The sequence below is a fragment of the Limulus polyphemus genome, unplaced genomic scaffold (genome assembly GCF_000517525.1).
Source record: "Limulus polyphemus unplaced genomic scaffold, Limulus_polyphemus-2.1.2 Scaffold1380, whole genome shotgun sequence".
NCBI lineage: Eukaryota > Metazoa > Arthropoda > Merostomata > Xiphosura > Limulidae > Limulus > Limulus polyphemus.
In genome coordinates this window covers 57,468-76,918 of record NW_013666990.1, presented here as the reverse complement: position 1 = coordinate 76,918, position 19,451 = coordinate 57,468, and the positions used below count along the sequence as shown (strand labels likewise).

Genomic DNA, 19,451 nt, shown 5'->3' with positions numbered 1-19,451 from the left:
ATGGAGATTCTTCTTGACTATGTTATATAGTGTTACCATTGGAATTTGGATCGCTTTACCCACTGACCTTTCTGCTTGTGGATTATCACCTATTACAAGATTCCACACTAGGATTACCATGGCTGAGGTATAACTTGTTGCATATCACTTTCTGGAAAGTCCTGGTGATCCATCTTCCTTTGTTTTCTAATGTCATTAAGTATAAGGAATTCCCATCTTTGGAATTCAAAATTCCTGATTTAAATACATCTCTGTGATCTGAGTGTATGAATATCTTTCTTCTTCAAAAAGAAATTTTCATTCTCAAAAGCAATAAATTTTTGGTGGCATCACACTATATAAAAACACCAAATAATGTCAAAATGTAGTTCTAAAACATGCCACACCACTATAGGTTTAGATAGGTTGTGACTGTCACTTGAATATGGAAAAACGTTATACTAATATAATAATAAGTTGCCAACATGACTTGCTAATATACAAGTTCAAAATGATTTTAATATAACATATTCAATCATCTGTATACTTCTAGTTTGACAATTCATTTAACTAAATGGGGAAAAATCATGCAGCAGGGGAAATGCATGATGGATGGGGTAGGATCAGGGAAATGGATGTGTGGTTTAAATGTTATTCAGCAAGTTGTTAGGGTTTGTCAATGAAGAATTTAGGTTTCAATATAGCCAAATAATACACTTGCATGTGGAAAGACCATTTCTGTTTCCTACTGCAAACCCGCTCAACTCTTTCTAAGTAAGACGTTTGATGACTCTTACTAAAATTCTAATAAATGCATTGATTTCTGTATTGACTATCAGTTTTTGTAAAAAAGATGATGTTCGTTGCATGTGGAAAAACCTTTCAGACTCTTAAAAACTCTCATGCAATGAACATATGAAGATGCTGAAACCCTGGTTCTAACACTAAACAAACCATGTTCCTACACTAAATTACATAAATCACTAATCTGAACTCAGATTTACTGGAAGTGATCTACTCTCACCTCTTCTTCTCTGCTAACATGACATATATGAATGGAGCGTTGATACAAACTTGCCAACAGGATTACTGCAGCTGTTGTCTGGCTTTCAGCATGCACACAAATAGGAAGACTCAATGGCCAGTGTTCAAAATGCTGAAACATTGAAATATTAATGTTTTTAAATAATAATCAACATTTCCTTAAATGCTTATCTATGTTTTTGCCTAATTCTAAGCTTTCAATCATTAATGAAAATATATTTACTACTTCAAAATTTTATAGTGGAATAGTTGAGTGTTGTTGTTTGCAAAAATGTTGCTACTGCTTTACAAGAGTATTTAAATCATTTGGTGAGTTTGGTAAATTAATGGCAGGTGTTTTGTTTTTATTTTATTTATAATAAACATAAGGTAATACATGTGAGTTACCATAATTTGAATTTAAAATATGAATGTGATGGGAAGAAATGGCTCATGGTGTTCTGGTTGGTCACATATTAAACCATCCAAACAATGTGCTGTTGCTAGTGGCAGGACGAATACTGAATACAGGTCTAAAGAAGTTATAATCTCACTGTAGATGTCACTGGTTATACCACATTTGAAGTATAAAGTTCAGTCTTCAGCTCCTTTTCTAAGGAAGAACACTGAATTGTTGTAAAGAGCTCTAAGTAGAGCTAAAAGGATTATACAAAATGATCAAAGATTGTCATACAAAGAGCTTTGAAATTGTTTACTCTTGAAAAAAGAAGAGTTACAGGGAACCTATTTGAGGTGTCTTTAAGGGACACAAGTAAACATTTTATCAGGGTTGAAGTCTTGTTAAGCTAAGAAAGTTTTATTTTTCTGACAGGGAGTTTGGCCTTTGGAATGGGTTGCCTTCAGATTTGGTGGATGTATTAAATTTAAGAGAGTTTAAGAGAAGGCTTGATAAATATTTGAAGTAAAAGGGTTGGTTTTTATTTTTTATTATAGTGAATGTGACAGCTTAGTTGGACCAACAGGTCCCTTGTCTTTAGGTTTTAAAGAACACAGAATGGATTATCATCTATAGAACATAATGATATGGATTGAAATGGGTGGCTGCTCCTGATAAGTTGGCAAAACAAAAAGAGAAAGAACTTGAAAAGCAGATGTAAGAGGTGCTCCATGAGACAAACAAACATAGGAGCCAGTCATCTAAATTATTGTATAAATTAAAGTGCCTTTCATGTAGTCCAGCTGATGAACATAAGAGCTAAGGTCCTTTGAAATGAAATACCCTAAGCTGATAAAAATCTTGATCTTTGGTAAAAATAAAGAAACTTCTTTAACTCTATAACAACTAGTGAGCAGGTTTCCCTTGTGGAGTGCAAACTTGCATATCAAATTTCAAAATTAATAAAAATAGTAATTCTAACTGTATTTTAATGATCTTTTTACACAAAAAATATTCAAAAATTGATACTGTGTAAATTTGCAAAACTTATTTTGTGTAATTTAGCAAAGTATAATTAAAAAAAATTGTTTGAACTTTAGTCTCTATTTGTTTGTTTGTAATTAAGTACAATGATACACAATGGACTATGTGCGATCTGCTCACCATGGGTATCAAATAATGCCCCTATGGCTGATAGGGCAAGCATATTTGTTGGGACAAGGATTCAATCCAGCGACCTGCAGATTGCGAATCGAGTTATATAATTAGACATGAAAATTAATATGCTATTACTAAAATAACTAATACACAACAGTTATAGTTTTTGACAAAGTAATGCTATTTGATACATATACATTTTACATAGTATAGAGGAATTCAGAAATCAAAATATTTTTCTAAGGTTTTTAATTATGTATGTGGGCAGGATTCTTTAGAGTAGGTGTCTGTGACTTGTTTTAAAATAATATATTCAAAAGAAGTCAAACATATATACAAAAATTTGTTACACAGTTAATCACTACAGTTGTACACAGAGCTTTAAATAATCACTTTTTTTTTGTCAGTAGTCCACACAAACTGGTTCAGTTACTTTAGAATCCAACTGACAAGACAAATTATTCTTCTATACTCTTTTATCACAATACAATTGGTGATAAATTCACTTACATTACCCCTGTGGTTGGATATGCAAGACTGTTTAGTGTTAGTTATTATTTCGTTCATTTAGTTAGTTCATAACAAGAGTGTGAAAAGTTAATTAATTTAAAGATAACAGGTATGACAAATTTTACTAAGTAACTCAGTAATTGTATGTTGTGTATGTAGTTAACTGTTGTCATTTGATGTCACTTACTTAAACCTTCTATATTTTTCTCATCACCTTAAGTGAGTATTGTTACATTATAGCATCTCCTACTTTGTAGAAAGATCTAGGCCTCAGTTGGGCAATATATATATATATACATAAGTGACCAAGTGAGTACAAGTTATGTAATAAAACGTTAAGTTAGTGAAAATGAAGGACTGTGTGATTCTTAGTTTAGTCATAAAAGGCAATATCTAAAGAGAGTTTCACAGTGGTATTGTAATAACAGAGATAAATAAGAAGACTTATTCTTGTCCAAGGGTGTTCTATGGTAATTGAACCCACCTCTGTGGACTTTGATGAAAATGAGAAAATTATTTGATGTTCTGGGTACATCTGTGGTAACCCTTGGGGGAACATAAGTGAATCTATTGCAGATTGTGCAGTAAGAAATAGAGTAGAAAAAATAATTTGTCTTGTCAACTGAGTTCTAAAGTAACTGAACTAGCCTGTAAGAGAAATATTTAAAGCTTTAGATACAACTTTGATAACCAATAGTGAAACAAAGTTTTGTACATACATTTGACTTGTTTTGAATATGTTATTTTAAAGCAAGTGGATTGTGTGCTGTCCGACTATTGGTAACATTTATTGCCAATAAGTTACAGACATCTACTGTAAAAGAATCCCAGCCCATATTCAAAACCTGACAGTGTTCAGAGCTTTAAATAATTATCTTTTTGTCAAAGTCCACACATGCTGGTTCAATTACTTTATAACACCCTTTGACAAGACAGTTATTCTCCTCTATCTCTGTTATTACAATACAAGCTGTGAAACTCACTTTAGAAATCACCCATTATGGCTAAACTCACATGCAGTCTAACTCCCCTTTTACTTTCACTAACTTAACTTGCAAGGTCGATTATCTATATATATATTGCCTAACTGAGGCCTAGAACTTTCTACAAAAACTACAAGATGTTATGATATAACAATACTCACTTAAATCAACAAGAAAAACTTAGAAGGTTCTATTAACATGGCATCAATTCACAACAATTGAACTACACAACAAACGATTTGTAAACAGTTAAGTAAGAAAACTTGCAATAAATTGTTGCTTCTAAAAATACTAAATTGAACACTCATGCTTTATAACTATCTAACTTATAATTTTTGTATTGAATTTAAATGAAACAGTCGTGTATATCTAACAATTTTGGGTGCACACTACACAATATAAAGGAATCCAGAAATCAAAAACATTTAATGTATACTACACGGTATAAAAGAATCCAGAAAGCAAATTATTTTGGTGTATACTTCAAAGTACAAAGGAATCCAGTGAACATTTCTGTACAGACTATGTAGTATAGACGAATCTAAGGAACAAAATATTTTTGTAAACACAAAATAATATAAAGGATTCCAGCATAGTTCACATTTTTCAATTTTGAAAATGTATTTCTAATAGATACTTTCTTCTACTCACTTTTCTTGATTTTGTGCTGCTTTCTGTATGTACAATTTCTTGCTCTCCACTCACCTTAAGGCTCCAAACTAAATTTACATGTTCCTATATGTTATTGCTGTGCTGTAGCATGCAAGTGATAATGCAATAACCCTCCTAGTGCAGCTGACTCTGTCTATACTGATTGTTTAATCATCACTTGAAGATTAGGAAAGAAAAGATTCACTGGAAGTGGGAAAGACGAGTGAGATAAGTATCTATTGGAAATACATTTTCAGTGTTGAAAATTGTCAACTTGTGATATGATACCTTACCTCCACTCACATATTAACTGGAATCCCACATTGAAATGGTGGAGGGACAGGTGCAAAAGTTACCTAGATGAGCACCCTTTAAAAAGTGAACGAAGGGTACCCATGGAGTCTGAAGCCCTATACCATGGAAAAGTTAAACCCATGGGAAACTGCACCCCCATTCTGAACCAGGATATACTCCTTGCCCATAATAAATATAAATTTCAGGAAGTCAGATGGAAAAAAAGCACACTTCAGAATCTGAGTATGGAGCATGAATGTGTCATGGGGTGTAGTGTCGCTATGGTACATCAGACCATATGTGGTAGGTCAACTCCAGTTTCAAAACCAGGCAGCATCAGGTACTTTTCAACTGGTCTCTGGTAGGATGATGGTCCCAACCATCTTCATCTCAATTCCAGGAAGTAGAAGGGGAGAGTAGCTTCCATTCTGCTGACCTAGGGAGTGCTCACCTGTGCTGTCCCTGCACATATCCAACACCAAGCCACCTGGGAACCCAATATCTTGACAATGGTAGGATGAGGAAAGGCATATGTGGTGTGTCAACTCCACTCCAAAACCAGGCTGTGTGAGGTATGTTTCTTCTGGTCCATAGTAGGAGAAGGGTCCCTACCAACCACATGAGTAAGGGCTTATGTTAGCTGGTCCTGTACCTATACAACACCAGACCACCTGTAAACCTACATCCAGGTAGCGGTAGGATGGGGAAAGTCAGCAGGGGTGAACTGTATTTGGTGGATCATCTCCAGTCCAGATGGCATCAGGAATTTTTGTCTGTTTCATAGGAGGAGGGTCTCCACCATCTACACTAACAAAACACTGCACCCTACTCTTTACTGAGTAAAATTTGTCACACATAACGGAGGAAGCCTCCATTATCCACAACCCCAGTGGCTAGGAACCGGCGAATGGCAGGGACTCGCATACTCCACTAGAAAAAAAGGGGTGGTGGTGAAAGCACATTGGGGAGCCCTTAACACAATGCAATGAGTGACCATGAAACCGTATTTTTTAAACCAGGCCAGTCCCAGTTTATTCAACAATGAACAGAGGGATGGGCAGCTATCCTGACACTGCTTTACTCATGACAGCCCACGAGTATGTACAAACTAGCTCAGGCCTTGTTTAGCAAATAATATACTATGAGGAATCTTCTAGTGGGCTTGTGGAACACCCGATCTCAACAGTGAACATTACAGACCCGATCGGTCACATGGTGAAGAGTTAAATATAAGTATACCCTAGCAGGTACCATATGCCATTTAGTAGGATCCTAAGATATAGAATAGGGCCCATGTAAAGGTAAGAGGGAAAAGAAAAAAAAATTACCCTGTCAGAGCGCATAAGGAATATGTAGAATGGTGATGGGAGGAAGTCTATATCCCAATGAAGATGAGATTGCCAAATGATGAAGATAACATGTGATGAAAGAAAGAGCAGTAGTCCACATACCAAGCTGCATAATCTCTCCCAAGGGATGATAGAAGTGAGCAGCCAGAGAAAGAGTAAGATGTCAGATTTGGTGAGAGATGACCTGAAAAATTGACATGAATCTACATCCAAAGAAGTACAGATGAAACAGATGATCTGCTATAGCCATCTTGTGAGGGTACAGGGAGAAATATCTCAGGTAGAGGAGGAATTACAAGGAATAAATAGATGGTAGAATTAAATGTGAAACGGAACAATGACGACCAAATAATATCAAACTGCACAGAAATGACAGAGAAGACAATCAGAATCAGAATAAAAGGGAAAAAGAAGTGAATGTGTTGTCCCCTACAGAAGCCACAGATGTTTATTGGTAGAAAAGCATGATCAGGATAAAGAAGAATATGAGTACTTTGAAAAAGAAAATGGGAAATATCAATGGCATACGCATAAGATTTTTGACAGCCACAGGCAAAATGGAGTAAGAAATAGATTATAAGTGAAGGATGGTACAAGGAACAAAAAACTAAAGGCTGTAGGAAAGAGAGGGTAAGAGCATGGAGAACAGCATTGAGAAAGGACTGCAGGATGGGAAGGACAGAGGTGGCAAAAAGAATGAAAGAGCATAGAAAGGACAGGATAGAAGAATACATGACGATAAAAGAAAAATCTGAAGTATGAAATATTACTACCCTGTAGCCAGCAATGGTCAAAAGCACTAAATTGTGGTCAAACAGCCATGTAAAAAATTCAGAAAGATAGGGGATAGAAGGATGAGAAAGGGTAAAAGCTCTAAGCAGAGACCAACTTCAAAATGTGCACCATTTTCATTGATAGATAAAGAGGGGAAGAACAAATGGAACAAGAAAGAAGGAAGGCCATATGTGAAGAGTGTCTGGAACATCTTGCAAGGGACTGGACAAAACCATGCATAAAGTCAGAATGATGACACTGCCAAATGGGAGAGGAATAAGTGAGGTTAAAGGAGTAGGGACCATGACAGAAGTATAGGAGGAGAGGTTCAAAGAAGATTCAACAGAGGAAATCATAGCAAAGTCAGCCACTACAGAGCTATCAGGTGTCCTGAATAAGAGAAAGCACATGAAAGAAAAGATGAAAAGACTGAGTGCATCTACAGACAGAGCAGAGGGGTCAGAAACAGGGGATCAGAAAAGGGAAGTTTGGTATTGGGTTGAATGGCAAATGAATCTATAAGAGAAGTGTCCAGACAAGTGCACAGTCACTTGAACACTAGGTGATCGAGGGACCACTCTGTAGGTAGTATCTTGTCAGGCCTCTACAGATGATCTGCGAAAAGATTCAGGGCACCCAGAATAGGGCAAGCCATTAGACTTACTTTGAAAGAATGGTCCCAGAAAAGGAAGTTGAGAGTGCAGAAACAGAGAAAGTGAGACTGATATAGGAGACAACTGTAGAATTGTCTGTATGAACCATCATAAGAAAATAATCCACTGCTTGATGTAATCCCTAAATTTGTAAAAGAGTGATATGAACGATTTAGTTGTGTGATAGCTGACTCAAAATCACTTGAGAGTCGAAACATGTCCCCCACACCAAACCCATCAAGGATGCATCTGGAAATAGATGGAGACCTGGATCAGAGAGAGGAGGAAGAACTCCTTCCGTGTTATTGGTTTTGTCAAGAAATCACAAATGGGTGCAACCAAAGGGTATGAAGAATTACATGGAAGTCCAAGTCCCAAAAAGAAAGAGAACCTCCCACACAGTGAGAGAAGGAGATGATAGAGCAAGGAAAACTAACTGCTCCATGTCCCTCAAATGCAGAGAAAGCTGGGTCCTGCGGAGATACAATTAGAAAAACTCCCAAATGAATGAAATATTGAGTAGAGTTTGACCAACCAACCCAACTGCCCCACTTTTTGAGGGAGGAGAAGAGAATAGCCGTACGAGGCTTGATGGAACAGAAGCGAAAGAGAAAATAAGCATCCACTATGTCCACCTTTGCCATCCAGACCAGGAGCAAAAGACCACCACAGGGTGAGAAAAGTCCCCATTCTAAACAAAGGGAGGTCAAGAAACTGACTGAGACATGGAATATCTATACATATAGCCAAACACCTATCCAGTGGTTTCTTGAGAACAACTAAAAGATGAGAAGAAAATCCTGGAGAAAGATGACAAACCCATCCATTAACATTTTTAGCCATTAGGTCCAACAACACACTGGACCAACATTGGCAAGAAACATGATCCATTGGAACAGGGAAGGTAACAGGAACAGAATACAATGGAGATGGGACCAGTGGGAATAAGGAAGACCATTGCCATGCAGCCCCAGTATGTGACTTGAGAGAAAGAAGCACTCCAGGAAAATCACACTGGCAGATAAAAGGAGTTAGTCAAAGGCATATGACATATAAGGGAAGCAAAAGATCTTGAGTAAAAGGAGTATCTCGCCCCAACAAAATCTACCAACAGAACAACCAAATATGTAGGGATAAGGCCAAGGAAGGTAAACACACCATGTAGAGAAGATAATTAAATGGGCATCTTTCGGAAACCCCTCAGGAAAGAAGGCGAGTGGAGGAAAGATTATGTAAAAGAGTAGAGAGTAAGACAAAGGTGGGAAAAATTAAGTCTAAGAAAGATGAACAAAAAACAGACAAGTCTGAAAATAAGACCCCATAGTTTAGGAATCGACGAAAAGTAAAACAGCACAAAGTTACTCCCAGTCATATGAGGTAATAAAGGAAGGAGGATGAGGTGTGCATGCACCAAAAATATTGGAAAAGTAATCAAATAAACACTTGTATATCTGGATAGGAAATAAAAACATAAAAGTATGAAGCAGGGAATGAATTACAAAGTGAAGAAGAGAAAAAAACATACCTGAGAAATCCTGTCCCAAAATTCTGAAAAAGGCCTAAGTAATTGCAAGACAGCATGGATATAAGATTAGGCAAAGGTAGGTGATTGGAATAAACTAGCAAAATCCCCTCCTTTTGTCATAACAAGGAACATAGGCAGAGGTATTTCAGGTACAAAAGAAGGTCCAAGCTGCATAAAAGACTCCACCACCCACTGCACAAAAGCCATTATTTTCCCAACAGACAAAGATAAACCTAACAACTTAGTTGGTAGTCTAGTGTGAACAGCATCTTGTTGTTTCACATCAGACAAAGTGGAAGGTACTGACATTTGCAAAATAATAACATGGAAACAAAAGGCCCTAAAATTTGCAGGCACAGAAAATGTTGGAAAACGAAAATTGAACAAAAAGTATTTCCACAACAGAGAATGTCTTTGTAGATACTTCAACTAAAAAAAGTATTTCCACAACAGAGAATGTCTTTGTAGATACTTCAACTAAAAAAGTTCTATATCTGAAGATTCTAGGAGTGAAAAACAAATATGTTGTTACACACATATCAAGTGTGTAAATCAAGAACTGATGATTGAACAATCAAAATATAGAGGGAATCATCTGCATTAGCAGGGTGTATCACACTTCTATTTGTGGAGGGTTGTCACATGCTCATTTGCATACTACAGCACAGCAATAACACATGAGAACATGAGTTTAGGCTAGTGGTGAGTCAAAAATTGCACATTTCGAAGGCAGCACAAAACTGGGAAAAACTAATATGTGAGAGGAAATAAAGTATTTGGAACATCTTTAAGCATATTAAACACTATAGATTAATTTAGAAAACAAAACATTTTCTGCACACTATGGAATCCAGAAAGCAAAACATTTTTGTACATACTACACAATACATAGAATTTGTTTGTTTGTGGTTAAGCACAAAGGTACACAATGAGCTATCTGTGCTGTGTCCACCATGGATATCAAAACCTCGTTTTTAGCATTGTAAGCCTTCAGACTTACTGCCGAGCAACTGGGGGAGGGGGGGGGGAGGGCTTTATATAGGAATTCAGAAAGCAAAACATTTTGGTGCATACTACACAGCATGGAGAAATCTAAAATACAAAATATCTGAATATAATATGCAAATAAGATAAAGCCAACAGTGATGTGAGAAAGTATTTAACAGCTGGTTATTTATCTTTTCACAGTTCTTTACACTCTACACAGGAGGTACTGTACATGTAAGGTTAATCAATATCTTCAGAGCTCAACTAGTGAGTAGTATACAGAATGAATTACGAGTCATTTTGGAATGTCTTCCAAAATTATAAGTTTATAAACAGAACTAAACCTAAATTCAGGGACCAGCTGAAAAAAGTTTTGTTTATAGTCCAGATTCCTATAAACACTACAGAAACAAAAGTTTGAACATGTTTAAACTTTTTTATCTACAAAAAACAGCACAACATAAACGTTATATAATGTGAAATCTAGACTATTTTTAGTAAAAAAATTGTTGAAATAGAACCATATTTTTCATGAAGTTTTTAACATGGAAGAGTATGGGTGCACTCCAGTTGAAGTAACAATCCACTGGTCATGAAAGGTTTATTCTACATTTCAAGATTTTTATTATTAGGTACATATAAAAACAACTGCTTGAAAAACAACTACAAGTTCTATTGCTAGTTGGTTTTCTTCCAGAAAACCACCGTTTAAATGTTCACAGACCTACATACATAAAACTTTTCTTACATAAATTATAGTCACACAATAATCTTTGAGATGGTAAAAAACAAAACAAAAAACACTTCAATCAATTTGAAAACAATATAGTTAACTGACAGTTCTTGTGTAAAGATTTAACAAAATCAGTTGACTACTCCAATGTTTTGAAATGCACAATAATTTAAAAGTAACAAAAAACTAAAAAACTTTCTTTATGTTTTGATAGAACATGCTCCACGATCTTCAGGAGGCAAGAAAGACAGAAAATTTCATTTATATACTCAAGTAAATGTACATGTACAATTTGTATATTGTATAAGGGCACCATTTCTGAAACTGATTTCCAGAAATTTCCTTCTGTGGCACCAAGACCTAAATTTTTATTCAAAATCATTTTGTTTTTAGCAATTTCTCATGATTCTCTTATATTTAATCCATTTTTTAACTTTACTTCTTTTAAGTGTTAGTACTCAATCGCAATCAATAATGTGAAGAGTTTGCCACATGTTCCGAAAAGGTCAAAGTTATAATTTTCCTATACTGAAGATGTATTTCTGACAGATACTTACTTTTTGCCGCATGCAACAAGCCTTGAAACTCCCACCCATCTGGAATTGACTAATTCTAATTAGTGTCACATGCAAATTATTATGTGACAACCCTCTACCAATAAGAGTGAGACAAGCTCTTTTGATGCATGTGACTCCCTCTATTCAATTCTACCAAACTGTCACTTTGAGTGTTGGCAGAAAATGAAAGCAATGGTTTTCAGTGGGGAGAAAGAGTGGGAAGTGGAGGTAAGTACCTATAAAAAATACATTTTCAGTATGGGAAAATTATAACTTCTGATACGGTACATTACCTCCATTCATATAAACCGCTAGAATCCCACATTGAAAAGATGGAGGGACAGGTGTGAGGGAAAAAAAGAAATATCCTTTGAAAGTGTCCTAAGGACACTCCCCAAAAGGAGATCTTCAGAGTCGGAGATCATACATGGGAGATCGCATCATTTCTGAACCAGGTATACTTTTCACCCATTGTAGAAAGATGATGTATATATATGGGCAGAAAGATGGAGGAGCACATCCACATGAAAGAGAACTATGGCAGTATAGTGAACCGAACCATACATTTATTAAACTCAATCCTGGAAAACATCAAAGTGGGTAGGATTAAAGGATACGTCCCTAAGTGTAGAGTGGTTAGTGTGCGATGGACTGCACACAGCAAGTCAACTACATCCAAATCCCATGCCACTGGGAACCAACATCCACATGAGGGTAGGATGAGTATCATACCACCGGTAAGTCAACTACAATCCAACTGGGTTCCGACATCCATGTGGGGTAGGAAATAGGATCATACTGCTAGCAAGTTGACTACAATCCAAAACCCAGGCCACTGGTCTGGGAACTAACATCCAAGTGGGAGTAGGAAAGAGGATCATACTGTCTTCACCTCAAGTTCATGAGACCCGAGGGAATCTAGTACCCTCCAACCTATGAATGGGCACATTATAACAATGTTAGAAATTCAATGATCAATCTGGAAACCTGACATTCAGAAGCAAAGAGATATCTATGCAATGTAAACCACCTCACTCAAATATAGAATGAACAGAACCACCCCAAGCATAGTAACATCCTTGGAATAATGAGCATCAAGGAATAGCAAAAGGGGAAGAACTGTACTAATCTGCAAGTACCTCCACTATGACCCACAACATAGATGGAGTAACAAGAGTATAAATGAGTAGGGAATAAAGACAACTGTGATACATTTGTGAGGACTTATGTTGATTGATTCAGCTCTAAGTCCAAAACCCAGCATCTGGGAACTGATATCCACATGGGGTAGGATAAGGGATTCCAACTGAAGGGGTGAATTGCATGTTAAATAGTAGAGAATATCTCATCACCTACACCAGCAGAACACCACCGCCCTACTCTCAACTAAATGGTTTATTATCATTGATATATATTATTTGTATTTCATTAACACAATCAGGATGAAGCCTCCAATGGTCCACCACTCCAGTGGCTTGGAACTAGAAAGTGATAAGGATTCTCAAACTCCACTAGATGAAAAGGGGAGAGACAGTGCAATGGAGAGTTCAGAGAAACTACAATACCTGAGACAGTGCAATGGGTGACCATGAAACCCTACTTGAAAAGCAGACCAATTTATCTAATACAAGGCATGATAGGGATGGGCAGCTATCCCCTTCTGCTTTACCCATGTGGTCCATGGGTGAGTACAATCCAGAATGGGCAAACATATGAAGCAAACCTATTGCAAGGATAAACCTATAAGTGATTTTATGGAACACTCCATCTCTGCAGTGTGTGTTGCATAGCCATGGAACGATAATATGTAAGTTGACATGGTCTTACAGTGTGAATTTGAATGGATAAAGAATACCTGGTCAGGCACCACTCGCACAGAGTGGGATCCAGAAAGAAAAAGTGAGACATGCCCCTGAAAAGGAAAAGGTATACATACTAAAAGGTAACTTACCCAGTCACTGTCTCATGAAAGAGTGAAGGATGGCAAGAGGTGGATGACTGTACCCTGACAAGGAAGAAACAGTTATCCAAAGCAGAGAATGGGAGATGAATGTATGCGATGTAGACCCAGTGCTCAAGATATGAAGGCAGGGTAGTCATGCAGGGATAATGGAAGGTGCATGATTAGAGTGATGACAACAGGAAGTGATGATGGGAAGAAAGAGACAAGGAATAAAAGGCCATTTGAATCACAATTCAAATCCAGTGGGTAAAGGAGGAAAGGAAATAAAACAGAAAAAGATGTGGAGTAAGGGGAGGAAATGTGTGAATGGATTCAATGGAAAGGAGTATTGAAAAAAAAGAAGCAACCAACAACATGTACTGGACAGAGAAGTCATATGTCATATGAAAAGAAAGATGGAAGATGGTAAGAAACAAAAAAGTTGAAAGCAATATACCACATGAGCCTAAAATGTAGGTTAATAAAATCAATCCAGGCCAAAAGAAACACACAGAGCTGAAACAGCAAAAAATAAAAAATAAAGCAGTGCCTGCCAAAAAAAGATCAATCAGAAAGACCTGAATTGGAGTAACATGGATACACAAAAATTTCAGGAAGAAGAGTGATGGAATGGGAAAAAACTAGTGTAAACCTACCTGAACTTAATGACAGCTAGGGTAAGTGGATGATGAACCAGAGACCAAAAACAAAAGAGGAACTAATTGGGAAATGATAAAAGATTCAAAAACATCACCAAAAATTAGGAGGATCGAGATGTCACTCCTTGGGAGAAAATGTGGCAGAAAGTCAATTAGCAATGAGGACAAAGCATCTGGAACATGACTCTCCAGGAGATGTATGTCAAGTGTGTGGGTTAAAAAAAAAGGAAATCCACTGTTTATCTCCAAGGCCACAAGAAGGAGTGTCCCCTTGGCAAGTGATATAAGCCACCACCACCACGAAAAAGTCAAAATCAAACAGGATTAGTCAAACTCAACAAGAAGAAGAGTGTGAACTAAAGCACCTTGAACTGGCAGAAGTACCAGGTGTGAAGGGGATAAGTCCTTTCGACTGTAGACCATTATCCTGAAGCCTCTTACCACACACATGCAGTGAAAAACCCAAAGTAAAGACTCAGATAACACAAAACATCTTTGAATGTTTTCAAGGAGGAGAATGTATGGTCCAGATGGAGGAAGTGTTTAAAAAATGCACACCCCAAAGAGATTAGAATGTGAGGTATGTAACAGGAAAAACTTATCCAACTGGAAAATGCAACTACCCGAGCTGACTGTGGAAGGAGTAGAAGAGTATGTTAAGACTATTCCATTTGGAAGGAGATAACCAAAGCTACACATCCAATGAATGGTTTTGGTAAAATCCCCCAAATGTGGAAGTTGAGTAAAGTGCAGATCACCCCACAAAAGACATATGGAACCAAAACAAGTCCAAAGATCAAGGCACAAAACTGGTACTCAATCACATGGTAAAAAAAACCAAGATAAGAACGTATACTGTGGGCATTCTCAGTCATGCAGAAACAGCCTACCCAAATGTGATCAAAGACTACATATTAAAACAGAGAAGACCCAAGAAGTGATTGAGGTGAGACAGATAGATACAGAACCCCAATCAACATTGAGCAAATAACACAAATGAAGAAAACCTGTAGGTAAGACAGGTAAGGGATGGGTAGGTGCCAAACATATAAAATGTATAAAGATGACAATATCTCAGAAAAAAAGCAAAAGAGCAACTAAAAAAACTGAATATAGCATTGCAGATACCCCATATGATGCTAAATGTACAGGAGTATCCCCAAAAAACATACCATTGGAGAAAAAGAACTGACTGTACGACCCCATTAACAGTGGATGGTAAACAAATAGCAGTGTCCCACCCTAGAAGATCCTAAAAGTAATGAAGCCACATGTGGAGGGAACGAATTGAAGATGTCAAACATCCAAGTATGGAGGGAAGAAGGAGGAGGTATCCCATGAAAATAATCCCTAAATATAAGTGGAACACTGAAGAAAGATGAAAGATAAACATGAACTATAGGAGTGTCGACAAGGTAGAATGAAGCTAAAAAAATAGGTAGGGGATAAAATGGATAGGATTAACAGAGTTGCAAATGACATAAAAACATGAAGAAAATTTGCCTAATGGTAAGCTAAGGCAAAAAGAATTAAAGCCTGTGTAGTGTGAGGTTTGCAGGTACCCACTCTCAAGAGAGAGACAAAAAGATCATCATGAATTAATATCATGAGAAGGGAAATATAAAAGTGTCAAAAAAATAATTGAGATAGGCCTAGCAGATTCTGCAGTAGAGGCCTGGAAGGCAATCCATGATAAGATGGAGGAAAACTGACAAAATCTAAATCATTTGAAATGAGTTCAACTGTTATAGGAGGAAGGCGAGCAATATTGGAAGCAGATAGGGTGGACCCCGGCCTCCAGGGGTCCTCACAAACAAAATTAATCATAAGTATAAATTATAAATTAAACGAAATCGGTGGTAAAACTGATAAACTATAGAGAAAGACAAAAATGAAATAGTCGATAAAGTGGAAATGTTAAGAAATTGTGTAGTGACAAACAGATGTATGTGATGTTATGTGTGGAACAAAAGATATTTAACCCAATTATCGATTAACCAGTAAATAGGACCATGGGCAAACTGAAAATAACAGACACTTATTAAGCCTAATTGAACTAGATATTTAACCGAATTATCGATTAACGAGGAAGAAGTGCTACAGGTAAACCGAAAATAACGAACACTTGTGAAGCCTAATCAAACAGTACAGAACAAAGGATATCATTAAGCACTATAATAAAAACTTAACCAAACAATAAGTATGTACAATGCTGGGAAAAGCTTGTGTGGACCCCAGCTCAAGGGTTCCACACAAACCAAGTGAAAAGGAAGAAGGATAAAAGATAAATAAATTAACGAAAATGAAATAAATGTTAATTTATAAAATGAAATAAGTGTGTATTAACATAATTTATGTATGAGATGTGATATATGGAAGAAAAATCAATATATTAAACTAATGATTGATAAGTCAGTAAGATGAATTACAGGTAATCCTAAAATAACACAGGTCATGGTAAGCCTAAGTGAATGGTATAGGAGAAAAGATACAACTAAAATAATTGCTAACCTGAACTTGACATTGAGTATTAACCAATCTAATGAATCTTATGTTGTGGAAAACAAATAACCACAGATAATAATAAAATAAAATTATTCAAAAACCATAACAGTAGAAAGTCTTATCTTTCCAAAGTTGGCAGACTGTATTTCAAATGTGTGGGCCCTTAAACTCAAGGTGAGGCATGATGTAAGTCACTTCATTGGACGATCAATCTCCCGACAAAGTAAAGCCAAAAATCTTCCCACGAAGTACCATGACCTAAAGCCTGTGTAAGTTTGCTAATAGTACATATAACCTCTGAAGTGGTAATGTAAAATTCAAAATGAATAACTAAGCACAACTGTGTTGGCAGAAACAAATAAAAGTTTTTGTAATGAAGTAATAAGTCCTGTAACTGGGTATAAATATAAAATAATTCCACTTCGGAATAACTCAAGTAGTTACAAATATCACTATTGTATAATAAAGAGTAAACTCATTGTGAGAAATTAATACAAAGATACAGAAAAATATTAAAACACTTGAAGAGAGTACAAACTAAATGTTATAACACGAGTACTGCCAAACAAAAAGTGATAGTTTGGTAGAATTGAATAGAGGGAGTCGCATACGTCAAGAGAGTGTGTTGCACTCTTATTAGTGAAGGGTTGTCGCATGATAATTTGCATGCAAAATGCATTGGAATTAGTCAATTTCAAATGGGTGGGAGTTTCAAGGCTTGTGGCATGCACACAAAAAAAATTTGTTGCATATGGAGGGCAGCACTGAACAAAAATAGTTATTTATGTGAGAGGAGGTAATGTACTGTATCAGAATCAATAGTTTTTAATTAAATTCTACTTATCTGTCAAATATAACTCAAACTTCGAAATTTACAGTTAAAGAACATAAAAATGCCATTGATAAATTAAAACTAATGACTCGATCTTGATGGAACACGTGGTAAATTCTTCACATATTATTGGTTGGGCTATGTTCAACTAGTTGAAGAAGTAAGGTTAAAAAATGAATCAAATATAAGTAAGAGAATCATTAGAAATTGCTAAAAACAAAATGATTTTGAATAGATATTTATGCCCTGATGCTAAAGAAGTAAATTTCTGGAAATCAATTTTGTAAATGGCCCCACAGTACAATATGCAAGTTGCACATTTACTTGGTATATAAATGAAATTTTCTGTCTTTCTTGCCTCCTGAAGATGGTAAAGCAGGTCCTACCAAAACATGTAAAGAATTTTTTTGTTTTCTATTACTGTATAAAATAAATTGTTGTACATTTTAAAACAAAAGCAGTCATCATCAATTTCAAAACATTTATATGAGGAACATGAGCTGCCGCTACCAAAAGTGACAAAAGCAAGTAAAATTTCTTTTACATGTAATGCATATTACACACAAAAACAAGCAACAAAAACCTATTCACACAAACAAAAATAGTCACTAAAAAGCATGAAAACTTATGAGCTATCATTAAAACCACTTGTTTTGGTTATATACAGCTATAAAGGACATGTAACGAAATACTAACGTTCTGTAATATTACTAATTTATTTTCTTTCAGATTTGAAACAACTTTCATTGAATTTCAATCATAATTATATATCCCTTGTTGATGTAACAATCAGTATTAGCACTTTAACTTTCTCAACATGAGCTCGGTCAATCTGACCGACCATGTGACCTCTTTGTACTCGTTTAAAGTCTTTATAGATTTAATACTTATAGCTCTCAATATAGTGTATATATCTTAACAAAATTTGGCAATCTTTAAGTTAACATTACAAGTCTTTCACATACAAAAAATTATATTTTTAGTGAAGTATTTTTAACAAAATAAACATTTGTCCATGAATATATTGAGTATTTGTTTTGAATAGTCCATGTTCAAAGTAATTTTCATATTTAAATTAAAAATACTTTTCCTCATCTCAAATTTCCTTTGTGTAATCCCTACAACCTCCTGAATGCATTTCAAACGTTTTTTTCAGTAAAACTTTATAGTTTATCTCTTATGTTCTCTACCCTATCTCAAAACGGAATTGATCAATTTGACCAGCCTTGTAACCACCACACAAAAAAAAAACACTTGAATTACCCTTTTTCTAGAATTACTTCAATTTGTAACATGAAACTATATTCGTTTATCCTAAGTAGCTCTAAGTTCGTAAAAGTATACATCTATTTATAATTGAATTTTATTGTTTTATTGCCCTATGAACTGTGTCTAACTACTATCTGCACCATTATAAGTTGTAAATCACTTGGGAAACGTGCAGCTCATGTTAAGCAATCAAATTACATTACCAATGAGCTGCTCCCGTATGTGCCTCATGAACCATTTTAATTATATTATTATTACTTATTTTACCTAATATAGTCTTAAATAACTTCAAAACATCCATATTTTTAGATTTTAGTTACTTCTATAATAATAAATAAAGAATAAACATGAAAAACAAGAAATATAATACTTAACCAATCTTCTTTTTTCTTGTCGGATTTCTAAGAGTTAACCCTAATTTTTGATACTATACATAGTAATGCACTTAATAATTTTTATTGAATTAAATAATGCACCAAAGAATATAGACTAATAACATGCAAAATGTAGAGAAATTCACTTACCCCTCAAAATTTTCCTGGCTTTCTAACTATGCAACAAAAGCCATTAAAAATTCATCCAAACTAATCGTCAACTTTCCCATGGGAATGATGTTCATAGTCTGAATGCATTTTACATTTAACTGTTCAGAACATAACGTTATACAATAC

At 35.6% G+C, this 19,451-nt stretch overlaps 1 protein-coding gene across 1 annotated transcript in view; it reads right to left on the bottom strand.

Moving 5' to 3' along the window:
- Window positions 1-19,451, bottom strand: part of LOC106463332 (CAD protein-like) — a gene marked incomplete at its 5' end in the record, with an annotated part of 157,695 nt that overhangs the window by 82,665 nt on the left and 55,579 nt on the right. The window contains one exon of the mRNA XM_013923351.2: window positions 1,004-1,135. Within this exon, the coding sequence (XP_013778805.1) occupies window positions 1,004-1,135 (132 nt within the window). The remainder of the gene's footprint in view (window positions 1-1,003; window positions 1,136-19,451) is intronic.